Genomic DNA, 19,999 nt, shown 5'->3' with positions numbered 1-19,999 from the left:
CTGTTTATCATTCTGATTAATAGTACCATTGTGATATTTCTTAATAGTGCTAAGTAGATAATATGCAGTAAAATAGAAGCTAGAATGAAGTGACAACGTTCGAAGTCTTAGTCTTCACGTTGTCTTTTACAGGGTGATAAAAGGCCTGGTAGGATTTAGAATCCCTAACAGTTTCCCCTACTAACTGAAAGACTTTGGACTAATCATTTGGCTTCTCTGGGTGTGTGATTTTTTTTCACTTGTAAAACAGAAAATTGAAATAGATGTTTTATAAAAATGTCTTTCCTTCAAGTGCTATAATATGTCTTTTTGATTTTACTGTTAATGTGAGATTAGGAGTTAAAATTGGATCAATAGAGGGGAATTTTTAAAACGTTTTTTGGAAAATAGAGAAATTTTTCTAAAATGCTTGAAGTTTACAAGTACTGTCAGTTTGTTAAGGGATGAGTTATAAAGAAAACTTGTGGTGTTTAATCATTGATTCTTAGGTCACCACCAGCCGCACTGATGTCTCTTCTTAGCACTCAAGAGGACTTACTAGAAAATGTTCTGGGGTGTGTTCCTGTTGGACAGATAGTTACTATTAAACCACTGAGTGAAGACTTCTGTTATGTTCTGGGATACCTTCTCACTTGGAAATTAATACTCACTTTCTTCAAAGCCGCATCATCACAGGTAAATAAATATGTGACAACTTTCAATAGTTCTGTCCTAATATGCTTCTGATACTGTTCTAAATACCTTCCTTCCCTTCAGTTTAATAAAAGGGAAATCCTTATGGTTTTTTTTTTGTTTGTTTTTGTTTTTTTTTTTTTTTGAGACGGAGTCTCGCTCTGCCACCCAGGCTGGAGTGCAGTGGCCGGATCTCAGCTCACTGCAAGCTCCGCCTCCCGGGTTCCTGCTATTCTCCTGCCTCAGCCTCCCGAGTAGCTGGGACTACAGGCGCCCGCCACCTCGCCCGGCTAGTTTTTTGTATTTTTAATAGAGACGGGGTTTCACCGGGTTAGCCAGGATGGTCTCGACCTCCTGACCTCGTGATCCGCCCGTCTCGGCCTCCCAAAGTGCTAGGATTACAGGCTTGAGCCACCGCGCCCGGCCGAAATCCTTATGTTTGAATCTCATCCTTTTTTTTTTTTGCATTTGAGACAGGGTCTCACTCTGTTGCGCATGCTGGAATGCAGTGGCACGATCTCGGCTCACTGCAGCCTCTGCCTCCTAGGCTCAAGCGATCTTCTCACTAAGTAGCTGGGACTACAGGTGCAAGCCACTATGCCTGGCTAATTTTTATATTTTTTGTAGAGATGGGGTTTCACCGTGTTGCCCAGACTGGTCTCATACTCCTGAGCTCAAGTGATCCACCCTCATTGGCCTCCCAAAATGCTGGGATTACAGGCATGAGCCAAGGTGCCCGGCCTAATCTCATTTTATCCAGCTAACTTCAGACAATCTGCTTAATAAGTTTACTTCTGTCCCTTATACCTTACCCCTCCAAGCAAAAGTAATTACTCTGATATGTGGCCGGATCAACTTTTTTTCTAACTGAATGTAGTTACCAGGTTCTTTTATATCAAGAAATAATATTTATATAATTTAATTGTGTACTATCATAGTAATTATTTCAAAAGAATTGAATCTTGTGTTTTTTCTGGTTTTTGGGGGGGGGTCAGTTTTTCACTCTGTTGTGGAGATTTCACTTAATACATCATTGGCAATTTACCTTACTTGAAAATCACTGTTTGGAGAAAGATCTGTGAAACATTACCTGTGTTGGCCGGGCGCGGTGGCTCAAGCCTGTAATCCCAGCACTTTGGGAGGCCGAGACGGGCGGATCACGAGGTCAGGAGATCGAGACCATCCTGGCTAACACGGTGAAACCCCGTCTCTACTAAAAATACAAAAACTAGCCGGGTGAGGTGGCGGGCGCCTGTAGTCCCAGCTACTCGGGAGGCTGAGGCAGGAGAATGGCGTAAACCCGGGAGGCGGAGCTTGCAGTGAGCTGAGATCCGGCCACTGCAGTCCAGTCCGGGCGACAGAGCGAGACTCCGCCTCAAAAAAAAAAAAAAAAAAAAAAAAGAAACATTACCTGTGTAATAATTCCAACTGTTACCTAAATGGTAAAAATATCTGAAATATTTTGCCCAAATTATTCTAGCAGCCACTAGATGTCTCTGTTGTCTCATGTTTAGGAAGTAAGACCTTGTCCAAGAAGAAACTGGAAAGATCTCTCTAGTTTTTATTTCTTATAGAAAGATCCCCACTTGAGGATAGTTTGAGCCCAGGAAGCGGAGGTTGCAGTGAGATGAGATCATGCCACTGCACTCAGGCCTGGGCGACAGAGCCAGGCCCTGTCTCAAAAAGAACAAGGAAGATCCAAATCTCTGTCAATCTTTGATTGAATTAACCTAGTAAAATATGTGCCTTCTTTGACAGGTCAATACAAAAAGATTTAGTTTATCACTTAGTGTGATTAAGTATTCATGGCAGTCATTTCCAGTGTGACTTTTTGGAATTTTTAAATTATAATTTATGTTGTTGCTCATAACCTATACCTTGGTACAAAGATATCAATTTTTGCATCTTTGCATTTGTACATCTAAGGGGAAAAATCAAATCACAGAAGTAGCATTGATCTAGTTGTTAAATAGATTAGTTTTCTTTTTAGGCCTGTCACGTATTTTTGTGACTTAAGCTGGTTTTATTTGCTGATGATATATTTCAAGAGCTCCTTATTGGGCTTTTACATCAATTTCTTAAAATATTGTTGATCTCTAAAAAATAGCAGCAGATTGAGGCTTTTGTGTATAAGAGTTTTGTTCTCATTTTATATTCAGAAATTAGGAAAATGGCCATGCATCACCTTTTTTATTAGGCTGGGATTGGGTTAGGTACAAAATTATACAGCAGCATTTATTATTATGTCTGAAAAACTTGAACTGAGCTGTAGGCAGATAAACCAGAATAACTCACCAAATAATACTAATTATTAGGTGGGTTATTCTGGTTTATCTGCCTACCTAATAATTACGTGAATCCTGAAATAAACAATTTTTCTTCAGAAAACTTTAAATGTTCCTAAATCATGGGTTAACTTTTTTCTCAAAAAAACTCCTAGCAAATCAGATTGAACTAGAAAAAGTTGTATATGTGTATGTTTATTTGTCTGTTTTATAAAGCTTTACTGAGATATTGCACATACCATAAAATTTACCCACTTAGCATACACAGTTTGGTGTTTTTTAAATTTTTTTTTTTTTTTGAGATAGAGTCTCGCTCTTGTCCCCCAGACTGGAGTGCAATGGTGCGATCTTGGCTCACTGCAACCTCCACCTCCTGGGTTCAAGTGATTCTCCTGCCTCAGCCTCCCGAGTAGCTGGGATTACAGGCGCCTACCACCACGCCTGGCTAATTTTTCTATTTTTAGTAGAGACGGGGTTTTACCACGTTGGCCAGGCTGGTCTCAAACTCCTGACCTCAGGTGTTCCGCCCCCCTTGGCCTCCCAACGTGCTGAGATTACAGGCGTGAGCCACCTCACCTGGCCACACAGTTTGGTGTTTTTAGTATATAGTCATCCCTTGATATCTGCAGGGAATTGTTTCCAGGCTCCCTCCCATGGTCCCCAACCCAGTGAATACTCAAGTTCCTTATATAAAATAGCATAGTATTTGCATCTAACCTATGCACATCCTCCTGTATACTAGTTAAAATCATCTCTAGTTATCATGTATACAATGTAAATGCTATTGAAATAGTTGCTATACTGTATTTTTAACATTTATAGTATTTTTATTGTATTGGGTTTTTAAAAATCACTTTTTTTGCCCCTCAAATATTTTCTATCTGCGATTGCTTGAATTCTCAGATGTGGAACCCGTGGATGTGGAGGGCTGACTGTATTCACAGACTTGTGCAACTATTACCACTATCTAATTTTAGAACATTGTCAACATCCCATTGTATTTGGTAGCAATCACTTCCCATTTCCTCTGAAACCTTCAGCTCCTGACAGCCATTAAACTGTGTTCTGTCTCTATGCATCTGCCTGTTCTGGACATTTCACACATCTGGTCTTTTGTGTCTGGCTTTTATCCTAGTATATTGTTTTCAAGATTTATCAGATTGTAGCATGTATCATAAATACTGCATTTCTTTTTGTGGCTGAATAATACTCCATTTTATAGATATCACATTTTGTTTATCTGCTTATCTGTTAGTGGACATTTAGGCTGTTTCTGTTTTTTTTGACTATTGTAAATAAAGCTGCTGTGAACATTAATGTATAAACTTTTGTGTTGAAATGTGTTTTCATTTCACTTGTGTTGTATACTTCAATGGGATTGCTGGGTCATATATGTGTGTTTTTTAAAGTCCATTGATATTACTGATTAATTTTTAAAATATCTCTAACTTTTTATTTTGAAAAAAAATTAAACAACAACGTTGGAAGAATAATTCAATGAAAAGTCACATACTCTTTTAGATCAACACATTTTTAACACGTGGCTACATCTGCACATACTGTATGTACTCTTTTTCTGCTGATCTGCTTGAAACTAACTTGCAGACATTACGATGCTTTACCAAAAGCATTTAAACATGTATCTCCTAAGATCAAGGACATGTTTCTACATAAGCAGAATATAATTTTTATATTCAAATTTAATTTCGATGCAGTAGTACCTAATTTTTATTTAGATACTCTCAGTTGTCCCAGTAATATCTTTATAGTTTTGTTTTCTTCTGTGTTGAAGATCCAATCAAGAACCATGTTTGTATTTGTTTGCCATATTTCTTTAGTTTCTTTAACCTATAATTCCTATACCTTTCTTTTCTTGTCATTGTTTTGGCCAGCCGTTTTTAGCCTGTCATACAGTTTGAATTTGTCTGATTGTTTCCTCATTAGATTGTGGTTGATTTTCAGCAAGAGTACTTACTGTACAAGTTGTTACATGTTCTCAGAGTCTTACCTCAGGAGCCATATAATGTCGTTGTGTTCTTTTACAGGTTGAGTATTCCTTATCCAAAATACTTGGGACCAGTAGTGTTTCTGATTTCAGATTTTTTCAGATTCTGGAATATTTTTGTTACACGTACTGGTTAAGCACCCCAGATCCGAAAATCTGAAATGCTCCAGGAGCATTTCCTTTAAGCATCATGTTGGTGCTCAACAAGTTTTAGATGATGAAGCATTTTGGATTTTCAGATTTGGGATGTTCATCCTTCATTAGTGATGTTAAGTTTGATGATAAGAGCACTTTGGTCAACATATTTTAAAAATCAATTCCAAATCCTATTACTTGATCCTTGTAAGTATTCATAGTGTTTATAAAATAAAAGGCCGGGCGCGGTGGCTCAAGCCTGTAATCCCAGCACTTTGGGAGGCCGAGACGGGCGGATCACGAGGTCAGGAGATCGACACCATCCTTGCTAACACGGTGAAACCCCCTCCCTACTAAAAAATACCAAAAAACTAGCCGGGCGAGGTGGCAGGCGCCTGTAGTCCCAGCTACTCAGGAGGCTGAGGCAGGAGAATGGCGTAAACCTGGGAGGCAGAGCTTGCAGTGAGCTGAGATCTGCCCACTGCACTCCAGCCTGAGGGACAGAGTGAGACTCCGTCTCAAAAAAAAAAAAAAAAGAAAAGAAAATGTTGTAGTTTACACAAAGAAAGGATAAATGCTTGAGGTGATAAATACCTCACTTACCCTATTACATATTATATGCCTATAAAATACCTCATGTGCCCCATAAATATCTACTGTGTACCCACAAAAATTAAAAATACAAAATTTTTAAAAAGAAAAAAGAAAATGGTATTTTTGTACTATGAGGAGATACGTGATATAGTAGAAGAAATTATCTTAAAACCAATACAGATACCAAAGAACTGCAAAGTCAGTGTGGAAAATGCAAGCTGTGTTACTGAGGGAAAGCAGGAGTTGTGAAGCACAGGTCTGACACAGATACCTGCAGTGCTCCCACTGGTGGCTCGTTTTTCTGTTTTTAAAAGAGAAACCAGAAATCCGTATTTTTATGTGAAATCTCCTGATTGAAAAAACAACTCTGAGAAGACCCCCAAGACATCTTGGACTACTAGTTTGTGCTCTCTGTCACAAAGGAATGTCGGAGTTTTTGATACAGGATGAGGTCAGCCATAAAAATGGGATTAGTTTTAAGCAGGAATTTGAAAGGTTAAGGACAATGGTGTGGAAGGAATGTATGGAAGACTTGGGAGGAGAGTGAGGGAGTCATCTGTGGGAATGGTGAATAGATTTTCTTATCTCAGACACTAAGCCAAGGTGAGTGTATTCTAACACAGGAAGACAATTTGAGAAAAATATTAGCAACTTGTTCTAATAATGAGGGGATAGAATGTCTGTTCGTTTATGAAGAAAGGACATTTGTTATACTTTGAGTTGTTCTTTTATACCAATTGTCTTGGTGTATTTGGTTTACTAACAAATTCTTTGCTCTCCACCAGCTTCGGGCTCTGTATTCAATGTATCTTCGGAAAACAAAGAGTTTGAATAAATTGCTCTATCACCTGTTCAGGCTTATGCCAGAAAATCCAACCTATGCCGAGACCGCAATTGAGGTCCCAAATAAGGACCCTAAAACATTCTTTACTGAGGAGCTCCAGCTGAGTATTCGAGGTCAGTAAGATATGTGTTTATGTTCTTTCTTGGATGCTAGATTCACACTAGGTTGAATTAAACTTTTCCTTGGGAATGTGGAGAATAACCCCAAAGGTAGGTCCTGGCTATGAGAATGTTGAATTTGACCATTTTCCATATTTCTCTAAATAGGATGAATAATTCGATTTTACACTAAAATAAAGGACTGTGAGGAATTTAATATATTTTTGAAGCTTAGTGTGGTGGGACTATTAACTTTTGACTCTGTAAACAAACATTTATTATGTGATAACATTTTATAGGCACATAAGGGGAAATAAAGTTGAATAAAATATTTCATTCTGGGAGCTCGTATGTGAGCAGAGAGGATAGATATGCATATATGTGGTTGTACCACAGTATTGGAAACAATTTACTAAGAATATGCATTTTTTAAATGCCTTGGAGATCTGAGGATGGACTGCATCTTGTGAGTATTGAGTTGGGTATTCTAAGACTACTGCACAGCAGCACAGCGAGCTCTGGGGAAAGTAAAGGAGGCCAGACTCCTTTTCATAATTTATAATACCAAGCATCTTTAACTTTTCCTTCTTTTTAAAATGTGTATACTCTATTTTATTTGTGGTCTTTCATGTTTAATATAGAATTCTGTTTCTAGGTAGATTTTTTCAGTGTCAATTGGGATTTTCACTTAAAAAAAATTATTTTGCCATTCTTATGGTTCATTTTGAATGTGTGGAAAGATGCTGATACTCCAGAGTTCTGGTTTCTCTGATATATTTGTTTGATGAGCTATAGCACTATCGTTGAGGAATTAAGGATCACTTTTTAAAGAAAATACTAATATTAGTCTGTTATTCTATGTAAGAAATACATGTGACTAATCAGGAATTTGTTTTTTCCTCAGAAACAGCAACTCTTCCATACCACATTCCACACTTGGCTTGCTCAGTCTATCATATGACATTAAAAGACTTGCCTGCCATGGTTAGGTTGTGGTGGAATAGCAGTGAGAAGCGTGTTTTCAATATTGTAGATAGATTTACAAGCAAGTATGTCAGCAGTGTTCTTTCTTTTCAAGAAATATCTTCTGTACAAACAAGTACACAACTATTTAATGGCATGACGGTTAGTATTGTCTTGACTTTCTCTAGAAAAGTTGTTTTAATATTGGGTATGTCTGTCATTGTTAATATCAAAACAGACTGTAGCTCTTGGCTCAGAATTTATAGAAACTGGTGGCCAGGATTTGTGGCTCATGCCTGTAATCCCAACACTTTGGGATGCCAAGGTGGGAGGATCACTTGAGCCCAGGAGTTCAAGACCAGCCTATTTTGTTTTCTAATTTGTGTGTCAAATCTCAATATTACTTCATGTATGGATTGAAACAGTGGTATAATTTTCATTCACACACTGTATTAGTCTATTCTTACATTTCTATAAATGCCTGAGACTGGGTAATTTATAAAGAAAAGAGGTTTAGGCCGGGTGCAGTGGCTCATGCCTGTAATCCCAGGACTTTGGGAGGCCGAGGTGGGTGGATCACTTGAGGTCAGGAATTTGAAACCAGCCTGGGCAACATGGTAAAACCCCATCTCTACTGAAAAAATACAAAAATTAGCCATGCGTGGTGGCGGGCGCCAGTAATCCCAGCTACTCAGAAACTTAAAATCGTGGCGGAAGGCAAACGGGAGTCAGCACCTCACATGGCCAGAGCAGGAGGGAGAGAGGCGGGGAGGTGTCACAGAATTTTAAACAACCAGATCTCATGAGAACTCACTCACTATCACGAGACTAGCACCCGTGGGAAATCCGCCCCCATGACCCAGTCACTTCCCACTAGGCCCCACTTCCAATATTTGGGATTCAGCATGAGATTCAGGCAGGGATACAGATCTAAACCATTTCACCCAGCAAATAGTTTTTGAGCATTCATTAGTTCATTCAAAATCTGTATTGGAATACTTACAGATGCCAAGCACTGTGTCCCAGTCACCAAGGATATGAACAGTTTACTAGGACTAGACTCTTGTCCTGTAATAACATACAGTCTAATAAAGGGAAAAGAGCGATACTGATAATAATTTTTGCATTGGAAAGTAGCATGTTAAGAGAAAGAGTTCCTCATGATCTGATTGGGAAAGATTCATCTGGCTGGAGGGGATTAAGTGAGATTTTATGGAAGAAAATCACTTGGAGGTGGGCAGGATTTTGTTATGGGGAAAATGAAGGGAAAGGCATTTACTACAGAGAAAATAGGCCGGGTGCAGTGGCTCACACCTGTAATCCCAACACTTTGGAAGGCCGAGGCGGGCGGATCACCTGAGATCGGGAGCTCGACACCAGCCTGGCCAACATGGAGAAACCCCGTCTCTACTAAAAATACAAAATTAGGCCGGGCGCAGTGGCTCAAGCCTATAATCCCAGCACTTTGGGAGGCCGAGACGGGCAGATCACGAGGTCAGGAGATCGAGACCATCCTGGCTAATACGGTGAAACGCTGTCTCTACTTAGAAATACAAAAAACTAGCCGGGCGACGAGGCGGGCGCCTGTAGTCCCAGCTACTCGGGAGGCTGAGGCAGGAGAATAGCGTGAACCCGGGAGGCGGAGCTTGCCGTGAGCTGAGATCCGGCCACTGCACTCCAGCCTGGGTGGCAGAGCAAGACTCCGTCTCAAAAAAAAAAAAAAAAAAAAAAAATTAGCCGGGTGTGGTGGCACACCCCTGTAATCCCAACTACTCGGGAGGCTGAGGTAGGCGGAGGTTGCGGTGAGCCGAGATCACGCCATTGCACTCCAGCCTGGGCAACAAGAGTGAAACTATGTCTCAAAAAAAAGAAAGAGAAAAAAATACTATTGCAAAAAGCACAAAAGTGAGAATGTCATTTCAGTTGTTGCCCAAGAAATGATAAATAACGCAGTACTCCAACCCAAATAATGAGTAGGAGTCCCAAAGGTGAATAGACTACTCAACAGTGAATTAGAGGTATGTTGGGAAGGGCCTCAAATAACAATCCAAAGTGGTACAGTTCAGCCACTGAACATTTTTCATTCAGGCAGTAGCATGGTCAGAGTTATGATCTTTGAAATTGCTCTGACCATAGTCTATAGCATGATCTGTTGGCAAACAGTTTGGATTCAAATGAATGGTTAGAGGAGACTGTTGGGGTAGACATTATGAGCAAAGGACTAGGGCATGGGTGAGGCAGTATCAGTGGGAATATAAAAGAGTAGGGATGTGAGAGATGTGCTAGTTAATATCTAGGATGAGGTAGAAGCAGAAATTTAAAATGGTGCTATGATGATTTTTTAGCCTGGAAGTAGGAAATTCAGAAGATGAAGTTTGTAAAGGATGATAATGTGTGCACTTTATGTTGAGTTTGCAATGTTGGTTTGAAAACCAAACAAATAACTATAAATGTTCTGGCAGTTGATGGTTGGCTCCAAAGCTCAGGAGGATAACATGGTAGAGGAAGACTTATTAGACGTAGAAGTGATATTCGATACTCGGTGTGGAAGAGAAGGGATAATAACCCATTCTGTCACTTATCTATTCAAGGTTTATTGAACTATTATGTGACAAGCCTAACACAATAAAACCTTTTTTTATGAGCAATTAATGTCTTTTAAAACAAACTTTGAATATCACAAAATCACTGTAAAAATATACCAGGCAGGTATTTAAACCTATTTCCTTGTCTTTTTTTTTTAATTTTTATTTTTTTGAGATGGAGTCTCGCTCTGTCACCCAGGCTGGAGTGCAGTGGCACGATCTCGGCTCACTGCAAGCTCTGCCTCCCAGGTTCACGCCATTCTCCTGCCTCAGCCTCCCGAGTAGCTGGGACTACAGGCAGCTGCCACCTCACCCAGCTAATTTTTTGTATTTTTAGTCGAGACGGGGTTTCACCGTATTAGCCAGGATGGTCTCGATCTCCTGACCTCATGATCCGCCCACCTTGGCCTCCCAAAGAGCTGAGATTACAGGTGTGAGTCACTGTGCCCAGCCTAAACCTATTTCTTAATTATCTTATGTTAGATAAGTGAATGTGTTTACCTGCATTGTCCTTGAATGAAGCCTTTAGCTTTTAATAGTCAACCTATCAAAATGTTTTCTGGATGAAAGAAAGGAATCTGGCAAACAAAACATCCTTTGTTGTATTGCAGGTTAAAGCTCGAGCTACTACTCGAGAGGTAATGGCTACTTATACTATTGAGGACATAGTTATTGAACTTATAATACAGCTGCCTTCAAATTATCCACTGGGTTCAATAACAGTAGAAAGTGGCAAAAGAGTAGGAGTGGCTGTTCAGCAGTGGCGGAACTGGATGCTGCAGTTAAGCACTTACCTAACCCATCAGGTAAGTTTCTGATTATACATTTGGCTTTATAAACTTGAAAAAGATGATCTATTTAAAAGGGCATTTAAACATAAAATACATCTTTTCTGCTTAAGGTAAAAATAGATATTAAACTTCCTTGGATAAATAAATACAGATATATGCCTAAATGGATTAAACCTGCCTTTCTGTTTTAATTTTTAAGGTTCTGTCATTTATTTTCTGGTGTTTGCGAGGAATTGACTTTATTTCATTAATATTGTAGAAGATGTGGAACAGTGCATGGTATTAAGGAAATTGTTTCAGAGAGGATCTTTTGAAAGATACTGGACAGATGAATACCTTCTGAGCTACTTTCACTTTTATCCTTACATTTCAACTCCTCTTTGCTTAAAGAAGTCCAGTACTCTCAAAGACCTTTGACCTCTCACCACATTTTAACTCTTCAGTTCGGTTTGCACACTGTGTATCTCAGGCGTTCTACAGTAAGGAAAAACTTTTTTTTTCCAAGACAGAATTTTGCTCTTGTTGCCCAGGCTGAAGTGCAATGGCACAATCTCGGCTCACTGCAACCTCTGCCTCCCGGGTTCAAGCGATTCTGCTGCCTTAGCTTTCAGAATAGCTGGGATTACAGGCACCCACCACCACACCTGGCTAATTTTTTGTATTTTTAGTAGAGATGGGGTTTCACCACGTTGGCCATGGTGGTCAACGAACTCCTGACCTCAAGTGATCTACCCACCTTGGCTTCCCGAAGTGCTGGGATTATAGGCGTGAGCTACGGTGCCCGGCCAAGAAAAACTATTTTAAACAAATATGCTCACCAATATTGTAGAGCTGGAGCAAATAATTTGAGATAATTTCCTCATTTTCAGTTAAACATTAGAACCTAAATGATTTAATTATTAAGAGAGTTTTATCAAGCAATAAGCTTGGACTGTTACACTTTAAGTATTGGTCCAGAAGCCTTTAAAGTCTGACTTTAATGGAGAAAAATTACATCTGGTTCTGAAAACTTGGGAGGTTATTTTAGAAACCAGCATTCATAAAAGTTAGGAGATATGAACATAGCCAAGCAGATTGTCTTCTTTCAGAATTGTAATTCAACTTTACAATTTGTGAAATTGAATAAAAATGAAATTGGTGGCCATCAGTGTGACCTGACTTTTTCTCCTTGCTAACAGAATGGAAGTATTATGGAAGGCTTAGCTTTATGGAAAAATAATGTAGACAAACGTTTTGAGGGTGTTGAAGATTGCATGATCTGTTTCTCAGTCATTCATGGTTTCAACTATTCCCTTCCCAAAAAAGCCTGTAGAACATGCAAGAAAAAATTCCATTCAGCTTGCTTGGTAAGTCTAAAGAGAAATTAACTTACTTATATTTTATGTCTTTTATACACATAAACACACGCACGTGCACACACACACATACACAATGTCTAACTTTGGAAGAGAAAATGTATGTTAAACTTAATTGTAGCTAACGGGAAATATATTAAAAAGTGATTTTTTTTTTTTTTTTTGAGACGGAGTCTCGCTCTGTCACCCAGGCTGGAGTGCTGTGGCCGGATCTCAGCTCACTGCAAGCTCCGCCTCCCGGGTTCACGCCATTCTCCTGTCTCAGCCTCCGGGGTAGCTGGGACTACAGGCGCCCGCCACGTCGCCCGGCTAGTTTTTTGTAGTTTTTAGTAGAGATGGGGTTTCACTGTGTTAGCCAGGATGGTCTCGATCTCCTGACCTCGTGATCCGCCCGTCTCGGCCTCCCAAAGTGCTGGGATTACAGGCTTGAGCCACCGCGCCCGGCCTTTAAAAAGTCTTTGATATTTAAAACCTTTTCTTTTTCAGTACAAATGGTTTACATCTAGCAACAAATCCACTTGTCCACTGTGTCGTGAGACGTTTTTCTGAGGTTTTCTTCACTGGAAGGGATCCCTGAAGTACATCAAGCAAAGGCATTGGATTTGGATCCATCTTAAAATGTGGATGTGGGGAAGCCAGTGAGCATTACTTTTAAATAGGACCTTCTCTGGAAAATTATTTTGGTTAATGTAGTAATCCTAAAATCAGGTTTACTTAACTTTAGATTGCTTTGTAAATGTTTGGAAACTTCCTTTTACGAGAGAATATTACATATTTGAGAGAAAATATTTCTATTAATGGTTTAATCTCTTTGTATATTTAAAAATAAATATGAAAAACCCTAAATTACAGAATTGAAATTTGTGAAAAGATTGTACAACTATATTATTGATAACCCCGTTCCATTTGTCAATCTGTATTTTAGAGTAGTCCAAGTGAAGCAAAATGAACGGAGAGAGCTGATTTACATCTATAGATATTTTAAGTCTTATTTATTAGTCATGACAATAAATTAGTAGTATTCTGATATTTGTAGATTATTTTAATGATAAAAATGACACTAAGCTATTAATATGGCTTAAGATATTTGGAAGCATGCTCTGAAATCCTATATAAAAGAGTTCCAACTGAACTTCAAGGTGCCTCCATTTATCAAGGGTTATGAAACTCAGAAAATTAAATTCTTGATGCTGACCTTTTTGCTTGTGGAAGAATTATTTCTATATATTAGTGAAATTTGAATTGTAAACGTGTAAGTGAATTTATTACTCCGTTTGAGTGAGTATCTAGAGGGTGAGAATTTGAAATAGTAATTTGATTATTTCATTCATGAAGCAGAGTGGTAGTTATTTTTCTGTTGAGAGGGAAGAAATAAATGAGTATTACTGAAACTTAAAGATCAGTGGAGAAAAAAACATTTAAAAATGTTGTAGGAGACTTTCAATTTTGGAAGCAAACTTAGCTATTCTTACCAGCCAAAGTTATACTAAATAAGAGACTTGGGGGAGCAAATGTTTTTCAGCCTTCAGAAATGGAAAGTTAAGGATTTTAGCACTTAAGTAAAATTCAGTATAATAGGCTGAAGTGGAGTAAGTGAAAACCTGCCTTTTGCCACTCTTAAAAATTGTGCCCAAAATATAAAAGTATGGAAGTTTAGAACTTGGAACAATTTCATTGCAGTCTTCCATTACGTGGAAATAGCATATCTAATATCTAGGTTACTTGAGAGACCAGCTAATCATCTCTGCTGCACATGTTTAATTGGCAAAAAGCAATTCATGATAAATAAAATTACTGCTTTCCATCTACTGGGTAAAATGACTATTGAAATAGTATGAATGTGGTCAGAGGATTATAGTTGGGAGTGAAGTGCTACGTGTGGGTTATAGATCTCTCAAATTTTATTTATAGATGCAGTGTCTTGCCCAGTTTTGTTTGCTTCCTACATTTTTCTGTAAAATATTTATTGTTTTCTAGCCTTGAGACTCTGAGGGTCAGTAAGTGAAGTACAGATAGCAAAATGTTACTACCTCGTTAACCCTTTTCTTAAAAATTCTCTATCTTTCTATGTCTCTCTGACATAGGAATCCCAAAGGATTGTGTTACTCCGCTGTGAAAGTTACTACTTTTCCTTTAAAACTGGTTTTATAATAAGACTGTTTAAAACCTTTCCAGTATTGGTACATCTTGGCCTCTGGCCCAAACCCAAGCAGAAAAGAAAACGGAATAATGGAGCATTGTTTTTCCACGTTAGTATTAGGGCATCAGATTCTTGGTAAAACACTATAATTAAGTAGTTATAATTAAATAACTGTTTACTTAGGACTCGTAATACGTTTCTTTAAGACTCGTAAGTATAATTGTAAAGCTTGTTAACTGTTTATATATTAAAGAAGAAGCTTTACAAAATAAGACTGAAATTCAGGATACCACATTAAAGTTTTATCTGTACAGCGTTGACAACTCTAACAAAAAGGATAGCAGCCCTTAAAATTTTAGCTTAAGGACATTTTAAAATTGCATGAGTTTAGCAAAATTATTAATTTAAAACCTCAAAGTAAATTGCAAATTTAAAAATTTATTTTTGACTCTTTTATCACATGCTCTGATGTATGTACATAAGTTTCTGTGGCTTAAATATGTTGTTATTTGATACATTTTTCTGGTGCGAGTAATTAATGTTATTATTTGATTGTTATACCATATGTGCCCATTAAAATTCTTTTTAATTACAAATATTTCAAATATACAGAAAAATAATAATATAAATGCCCTTGTACCCTTCACATACTATTTTGCCATATTTGCTTCTGATTTTTAAATAAATAAAATGTTACTCTTTTGTACTTCTCCCTGGCGCCATTCTCCTCCTTCTCTCCCTAGAGCTAACCTACTATTCTGAAGTTGGTGTGACTCCTTCCTATTTAAGATTTTATACTTTACCATGTGTTTTTATCCAGAAACAATATATAATAATTAACAAAAATTATGTTAATGATGTTTTACTGTATGTAATCTTTTGTAGCCTGATTTTCCACTTAACATAATATGCTGTTTAGTGTCATGTCAGTTTACTTACCAATTCCCTTACTAATGGTTGTTTAAATTGTTACTTTTTTGCCATTTTGAACAGTGCTGCAAGTGTACATTCTTGATCATGTCACCTCATGCAGATGTGCTAGATATTCAGGACATATGTCTAAAAATGGAATTTTAGCCCAGCGTAGTGGCTCACACCTGTAATCCCAGCACTTTAGGAGGCTGAGGTGGGAGGATCACCTGAGATCAGGAGTTCGAGACCAGCCTGGCCAACATGGTGAAACCCCGTCTCTACTAAAAGTAAAAAAAAAAATTAGCCAGGCATGGTGGTGCGCACCTGTAATCCCAGCTACTTCGGGAGGCTGAGGCAGGAGAATTGCTTCAACCCGGGAAGCGGAGGTTGCAGTGAGCCCAGATCGTGCCACTGCACTCTAGCTTGGGCAACAGAGCAAGACTCAGTCTGAAAAAAAATATATATATATATATATATAAAATAAATAAAAATGGAATTTCAGGTAGTAGGATGTGTATATTCTGTCACTTATCAAATTGCTCTCCAAAGTGATATGCAAATTTGCTTTCCCAACTGCAGTTTAAGAGAATTCTGGTTTTCCTATCTTGTCACCAACACTTAGCCTTATCAGAATTTTTAAGTTCTGCAGTCTGAAAGCTATGAGGTAATAGCTCTTTGTTTTAACTTATATTTCCTTAAGAAGCCTAGTTTCATTTCATATATTTATTGGTCATTATTTGACAGATTTTCATCCATAATCTATGCCTATTTTTCTGCTAGGTTACTTCTATTCTTACTGATCATAATGCTTTATCTCATAGGACTTCTAATATGTGGCTTGTCTTTAACATTTTCTGTGACTATCTTTAATACCACAGAATTTTTCAGTTAAATTTAATCAGATCTTTTTTTTTTACTTTTATGACTGAGCCTTTTTTATGTTAGGTTTTAAAAATTTGTTACTTAACTGAGGTTTAAAAAATTCCATTATATTTTGTTAAAAGTTTTAAATTTCAAAATGTGCCTAATTTACCTGGCATTATTATTTTTTTTTTAATTTAAGTTCTGGAATACATGTGCAGAGTGTGCAGGTTCGTTACATAGGCACACATGTGCCATGGTGGTTTGTTGCACCTATCTACGCATCATCTTGGTTTTAAGCCCCACATGCATTAGGTATTTTTCCTAATGCTGTCCCTCCCCTTGCCCCCCGCCCACAACAGGCCCCAGTGTGTGATGTTCCCCTCCCTGTGTCCATGTCTTCTCATTGTTCAACTCCCACTTATGAGTGAGAACATGCAGTGTTTAGTTTTCTGTTCCTGTGTTAGTTTGCTGAGACTGGTGGCTTCCAGCTTCATCCATGTCCCTGCAAAGGACACGAACTCATTCTTTTTTATGGCTGCATAGTATTCCATGGTGTATATGTGCCACATTTTCTTTATCCAGTCTATCATTGATGGGCATTTGGGTTGGTTCCAAGTCTTTGCTATTGTAAATAGTGCTGCAATAAACATACGTGTGCATGTGTTTTTATAGTAGAATGATTTATAATCCTTTGGGTACATACCCAGTAATGGGATTGCTGGGTCAAATGGTATTTCTGGTTCTACATCCTTGAGGAATCACCACACTGTTTTCCACAGTGGTTGAGCTAATTTACATTCCCACCAACAGTGTAAAGGCATTCCACAGCCTTCCTATCTTCTATTGTTTCTTGACTTTCTAATAATCACTATCTGATTGGCATGAGATGGTATCTCATTATGGTTTTGATTTGCATTTCTCTAATGATCAGTGATGTTGAGCTTTTTTTTCAAATGTTTATTGGCCACATAAATGTCTTTTGAGAAGTATCTGTTCATATCCTTTGCCCACTTTTTGATGGAATTGTTTTTTCTTGTAAATTTAAGTTTCTTGTAGATTCTGGATATCAGACTTTTGTCAGATAGGTAGCTTGCAAAAATTTTCTCCCATTCTGTAGGTTGCTTATTAACTCTGATGACAGTATCTTTTGTGTGCAGAAGCTCTTTGATTTAATTAGATCCCATTTGTCAATTTTGGCTTTTGTTGCTATTGCTTTTGGTGTTTTCGTCATGAAGTCTTTGTGCATGCCTATGTCCTGAATGGTATTGCCTAGCTTTTCTTCCAGGGTTTTTATGGTTTTGGGTTTTTTACATTTAAATCTTTAATCGATCTTGAATTAATTTTTGTATAAGGAAGGGATTCAGTTTCAGTTTTCTGCATATGGCTGGCCAGTTCTTCCAGCACTATTTATTAAATAGGGAATCCTTTCCCCATTGCTTGTTTTTGTCCTGTTTGTCAAAGATCAGATGGTTATAGATGTGTGGTGTTATTTCTGAGGTCTCTGTTCTGTTCCATCAAAGACTACAGTTTTCTAAAGTATGTCTTTAAAATGTACAATCATTTCTATCCAGTGTGATAATTTTTCATCTTAATTGTAACATTTCGTTCATTTATATAATGTAATTACTAAGATAGTTTATAATTAGTTTTCTAATTTTTCCATCTGTGTTGTATTCTATTTCTTTTTCTGTTTTCCCCTCCTATTAGTTTTTCACATCATAAAATATATTAACTTATTATTTAAGATTATCCTAGAGATTCCAACATTAATACCTGACTTATCAACATCTCATATAAGTTCTTTTTGTCACTTCCTGGAAAATTTAAAGCACACATCCTTAATCCCAGCCCTTTGGGAGATCAAGGAGGAGGATCACTTGAGCTCGAGTTCAAGACCAGGTCGGGCAATGTGGTGAAACCCCATCTCTACAAAAGAAAATACAAAAATTAGCCAGGCATGGTGGTGTGCACCAGTAGTCCCAATTACTTGGGAGACTGAGCTGGGAGGATTGCTTGAGTCTGGGAGGTCAAGGCTGCAGTGAGATGAGATCATGCCACTGCACTCCAGCCTGGGTGACAGTGGGAGACACTGTCTCAAAACCAAAAAATTCAAGGACCTTAGAATAACTTCAGTACTATCATCATCATTATTATTATTATTATATTTTGTGATCAAGTCTCACTCTGTCACCTAGGCTGGAGTGCAGTGGGATGAACTCAGCTCACTGCAACCTCCACTTCCTAGGTTCAAGTGATTCTCTTGCCTCAGCCTCCCAAGTAGCTGGGATTACAGGCGTGTGCTACCACGTCCAGCTAATTTTTGTATTTTTAGTAGAGACAGGGTTTTGCCATGTTGGCCAGGCTGGTCTCGAACTCCTGACCTCAAGTGATCCTCCTGCCTTGGCCTCCGAAAGTTCTGGGATTACAGGCATGAACCACGATGCCTGCCCCAGTACTATTTTTTTTATACTATTGTTTAAATGCTACAGGACATTATTGTTGTTTTATGAATCTATATATTCATTTATATTTTTCTTCACATTTACCCTTTGTATATTTCTTCATTCTATTTTGCATCTGGTAGTGCTTTCCTCACCTTGGCAGTATTACTCCTTTGGCTTTTGGAGTTCTGTCGTTTTTGTTACAAAGTCATCTGTGAGTCTTATTCCTTTTAAGAAAATGCGTACCCTACCCCACTCTACCCCCAGCTGCTTTTATTTTCCCTTTGTTTTGGGTTTTGAACAGTTTTACTATGATGTCTCTAGGGGAATCTGTGATTTGGTGTCTTTCATTATTTTTGGAAAATTCTCAGGCATAATCTCTTCTTATATCACTTTTGCCCCAATTCTCTCTTTCCTCACCTACTCAATTAGGGCTTTTCACCATTAGTCATACGTGTGTTAGATTCCTTTCTGTTTTGTTGTTTTATTCGTTTTTTCTCTTCATGCTCATTCTGGATTTTTATTGACCTATTTTATAATTCACTGAACTTCTCTTCAGCTATGTCTAAGCTGTCATTTAACTCATTTACTGCATTCTTTTTTTTTTTTTTTTTTGTATTTTTTAGTAGAGACGGGGTTTCACCGTGTTAGCCAGGATGGTCTCGATCTCCTGACCTTGTGATCCGCCCGTCTCAGCCTCCCAAAGTGCTGGGATTACAGGCTTGAGCCACCGCGCCCGGCCATTTACTGCATTCTTAATTTCAGTTCTATTATTTTCAATTTCTACAAGTTCCATTTAATTATTTTTACTGATTTGGACCCTCTGCTGAAATTCATCAGCAGAGTATTTTGTATGTTGTAACTTTTCTAGAGCTTATTGATTACAGTTACTTAGAAGTAATTTGGAAACCCACGCTTGATAATTCTTAATACAGTTTCCACTTTTCTATTTTCAGTCATTTGGTCTTATTTTTAGTATGGTCAGTAATTTTTGTGTGAATGAAAAATTATTGAGTTGATTATTGAATAACTCTTGATGCTATCTTTTTTTCATAGACAGTTTACTTTTTGCTTCTGGCAAACAGTTTGGATAAGAGCAAATCAGTGTGGCAGTTAGCTAATTAAACAGCTGAGCTTTAGTCCTTTTCAGGGTTGGTATATTTACTTTTCATTCAAGGTTCTTTCACCTTGATTGATCCTGAACTTGTTTTTGTATTCCCAGACATGTAAGACAGCCTAAAGTTCTGTTCACCTTTTCAACCTCCGGGCCTCTGTTTTCGGCTCATTATTTCCCACCATTTAGCTTCTTAGCCTT

General features: G+C 38.0%; 1 protein-coding gene across 1 annotated transcript in view; it reads left to right on the top strand.

Moving 5' to 3' along the window:
- Positions 1–15,177, top strand: part of LTN1 (listerin E3 ubiquitin protein ligase 1) — a 68,473-nt gene extending 53,296 nt beyond the window's left edge. The window contains exons 25-30 of the mRNA XM_033232243.1: positions 489–675; positions 6,477–6,648; positions 7,538–7,758; positions 10,793–10,987; positions 12,151–12,318; positions 12,814–15,177. Coding sequence (XP_033088134.1) covers positions 489–675; positions 6,477–6,648; positions 7,538–7,758; positions 10,793–10,987; positions 12,151–12,318; positions 12,814–12,876 — 1,006 coding nt within the window. The 3' untranslated portion in view covers positions 12,877–15,177. The remainder of the gene's footprint in view (positions 1–488; positions 676–6,476; positions 6,649–7,537; positions 7,759–10,792; positions 10,988–12,150; positions 12,319–12,813) is intronic.
- Positions 15,178–19,999: the final 4,822 nt, after the last annotated feature.

This window comes from Trachypithecus francoisi, unplaced genomic scaffold (genome assembly GCF_009764315.1).
Source record: "Trachypithecus francoisi isolate TF-2019V2 unplaced genomic scaffold, Tfra_2.0 Lachesis_group14, whole genome shotgun sequence".
NCBI classification, from domain to species: Eukaryota; Metazoa; Chordata; class Mammalia; order Primates; family Cercopithecidae; genus Trachypithecus; species Trachypithecus francoisi.
This window is presented reverse-complemented; position numbering and strand designations above follow the sequence as displayed.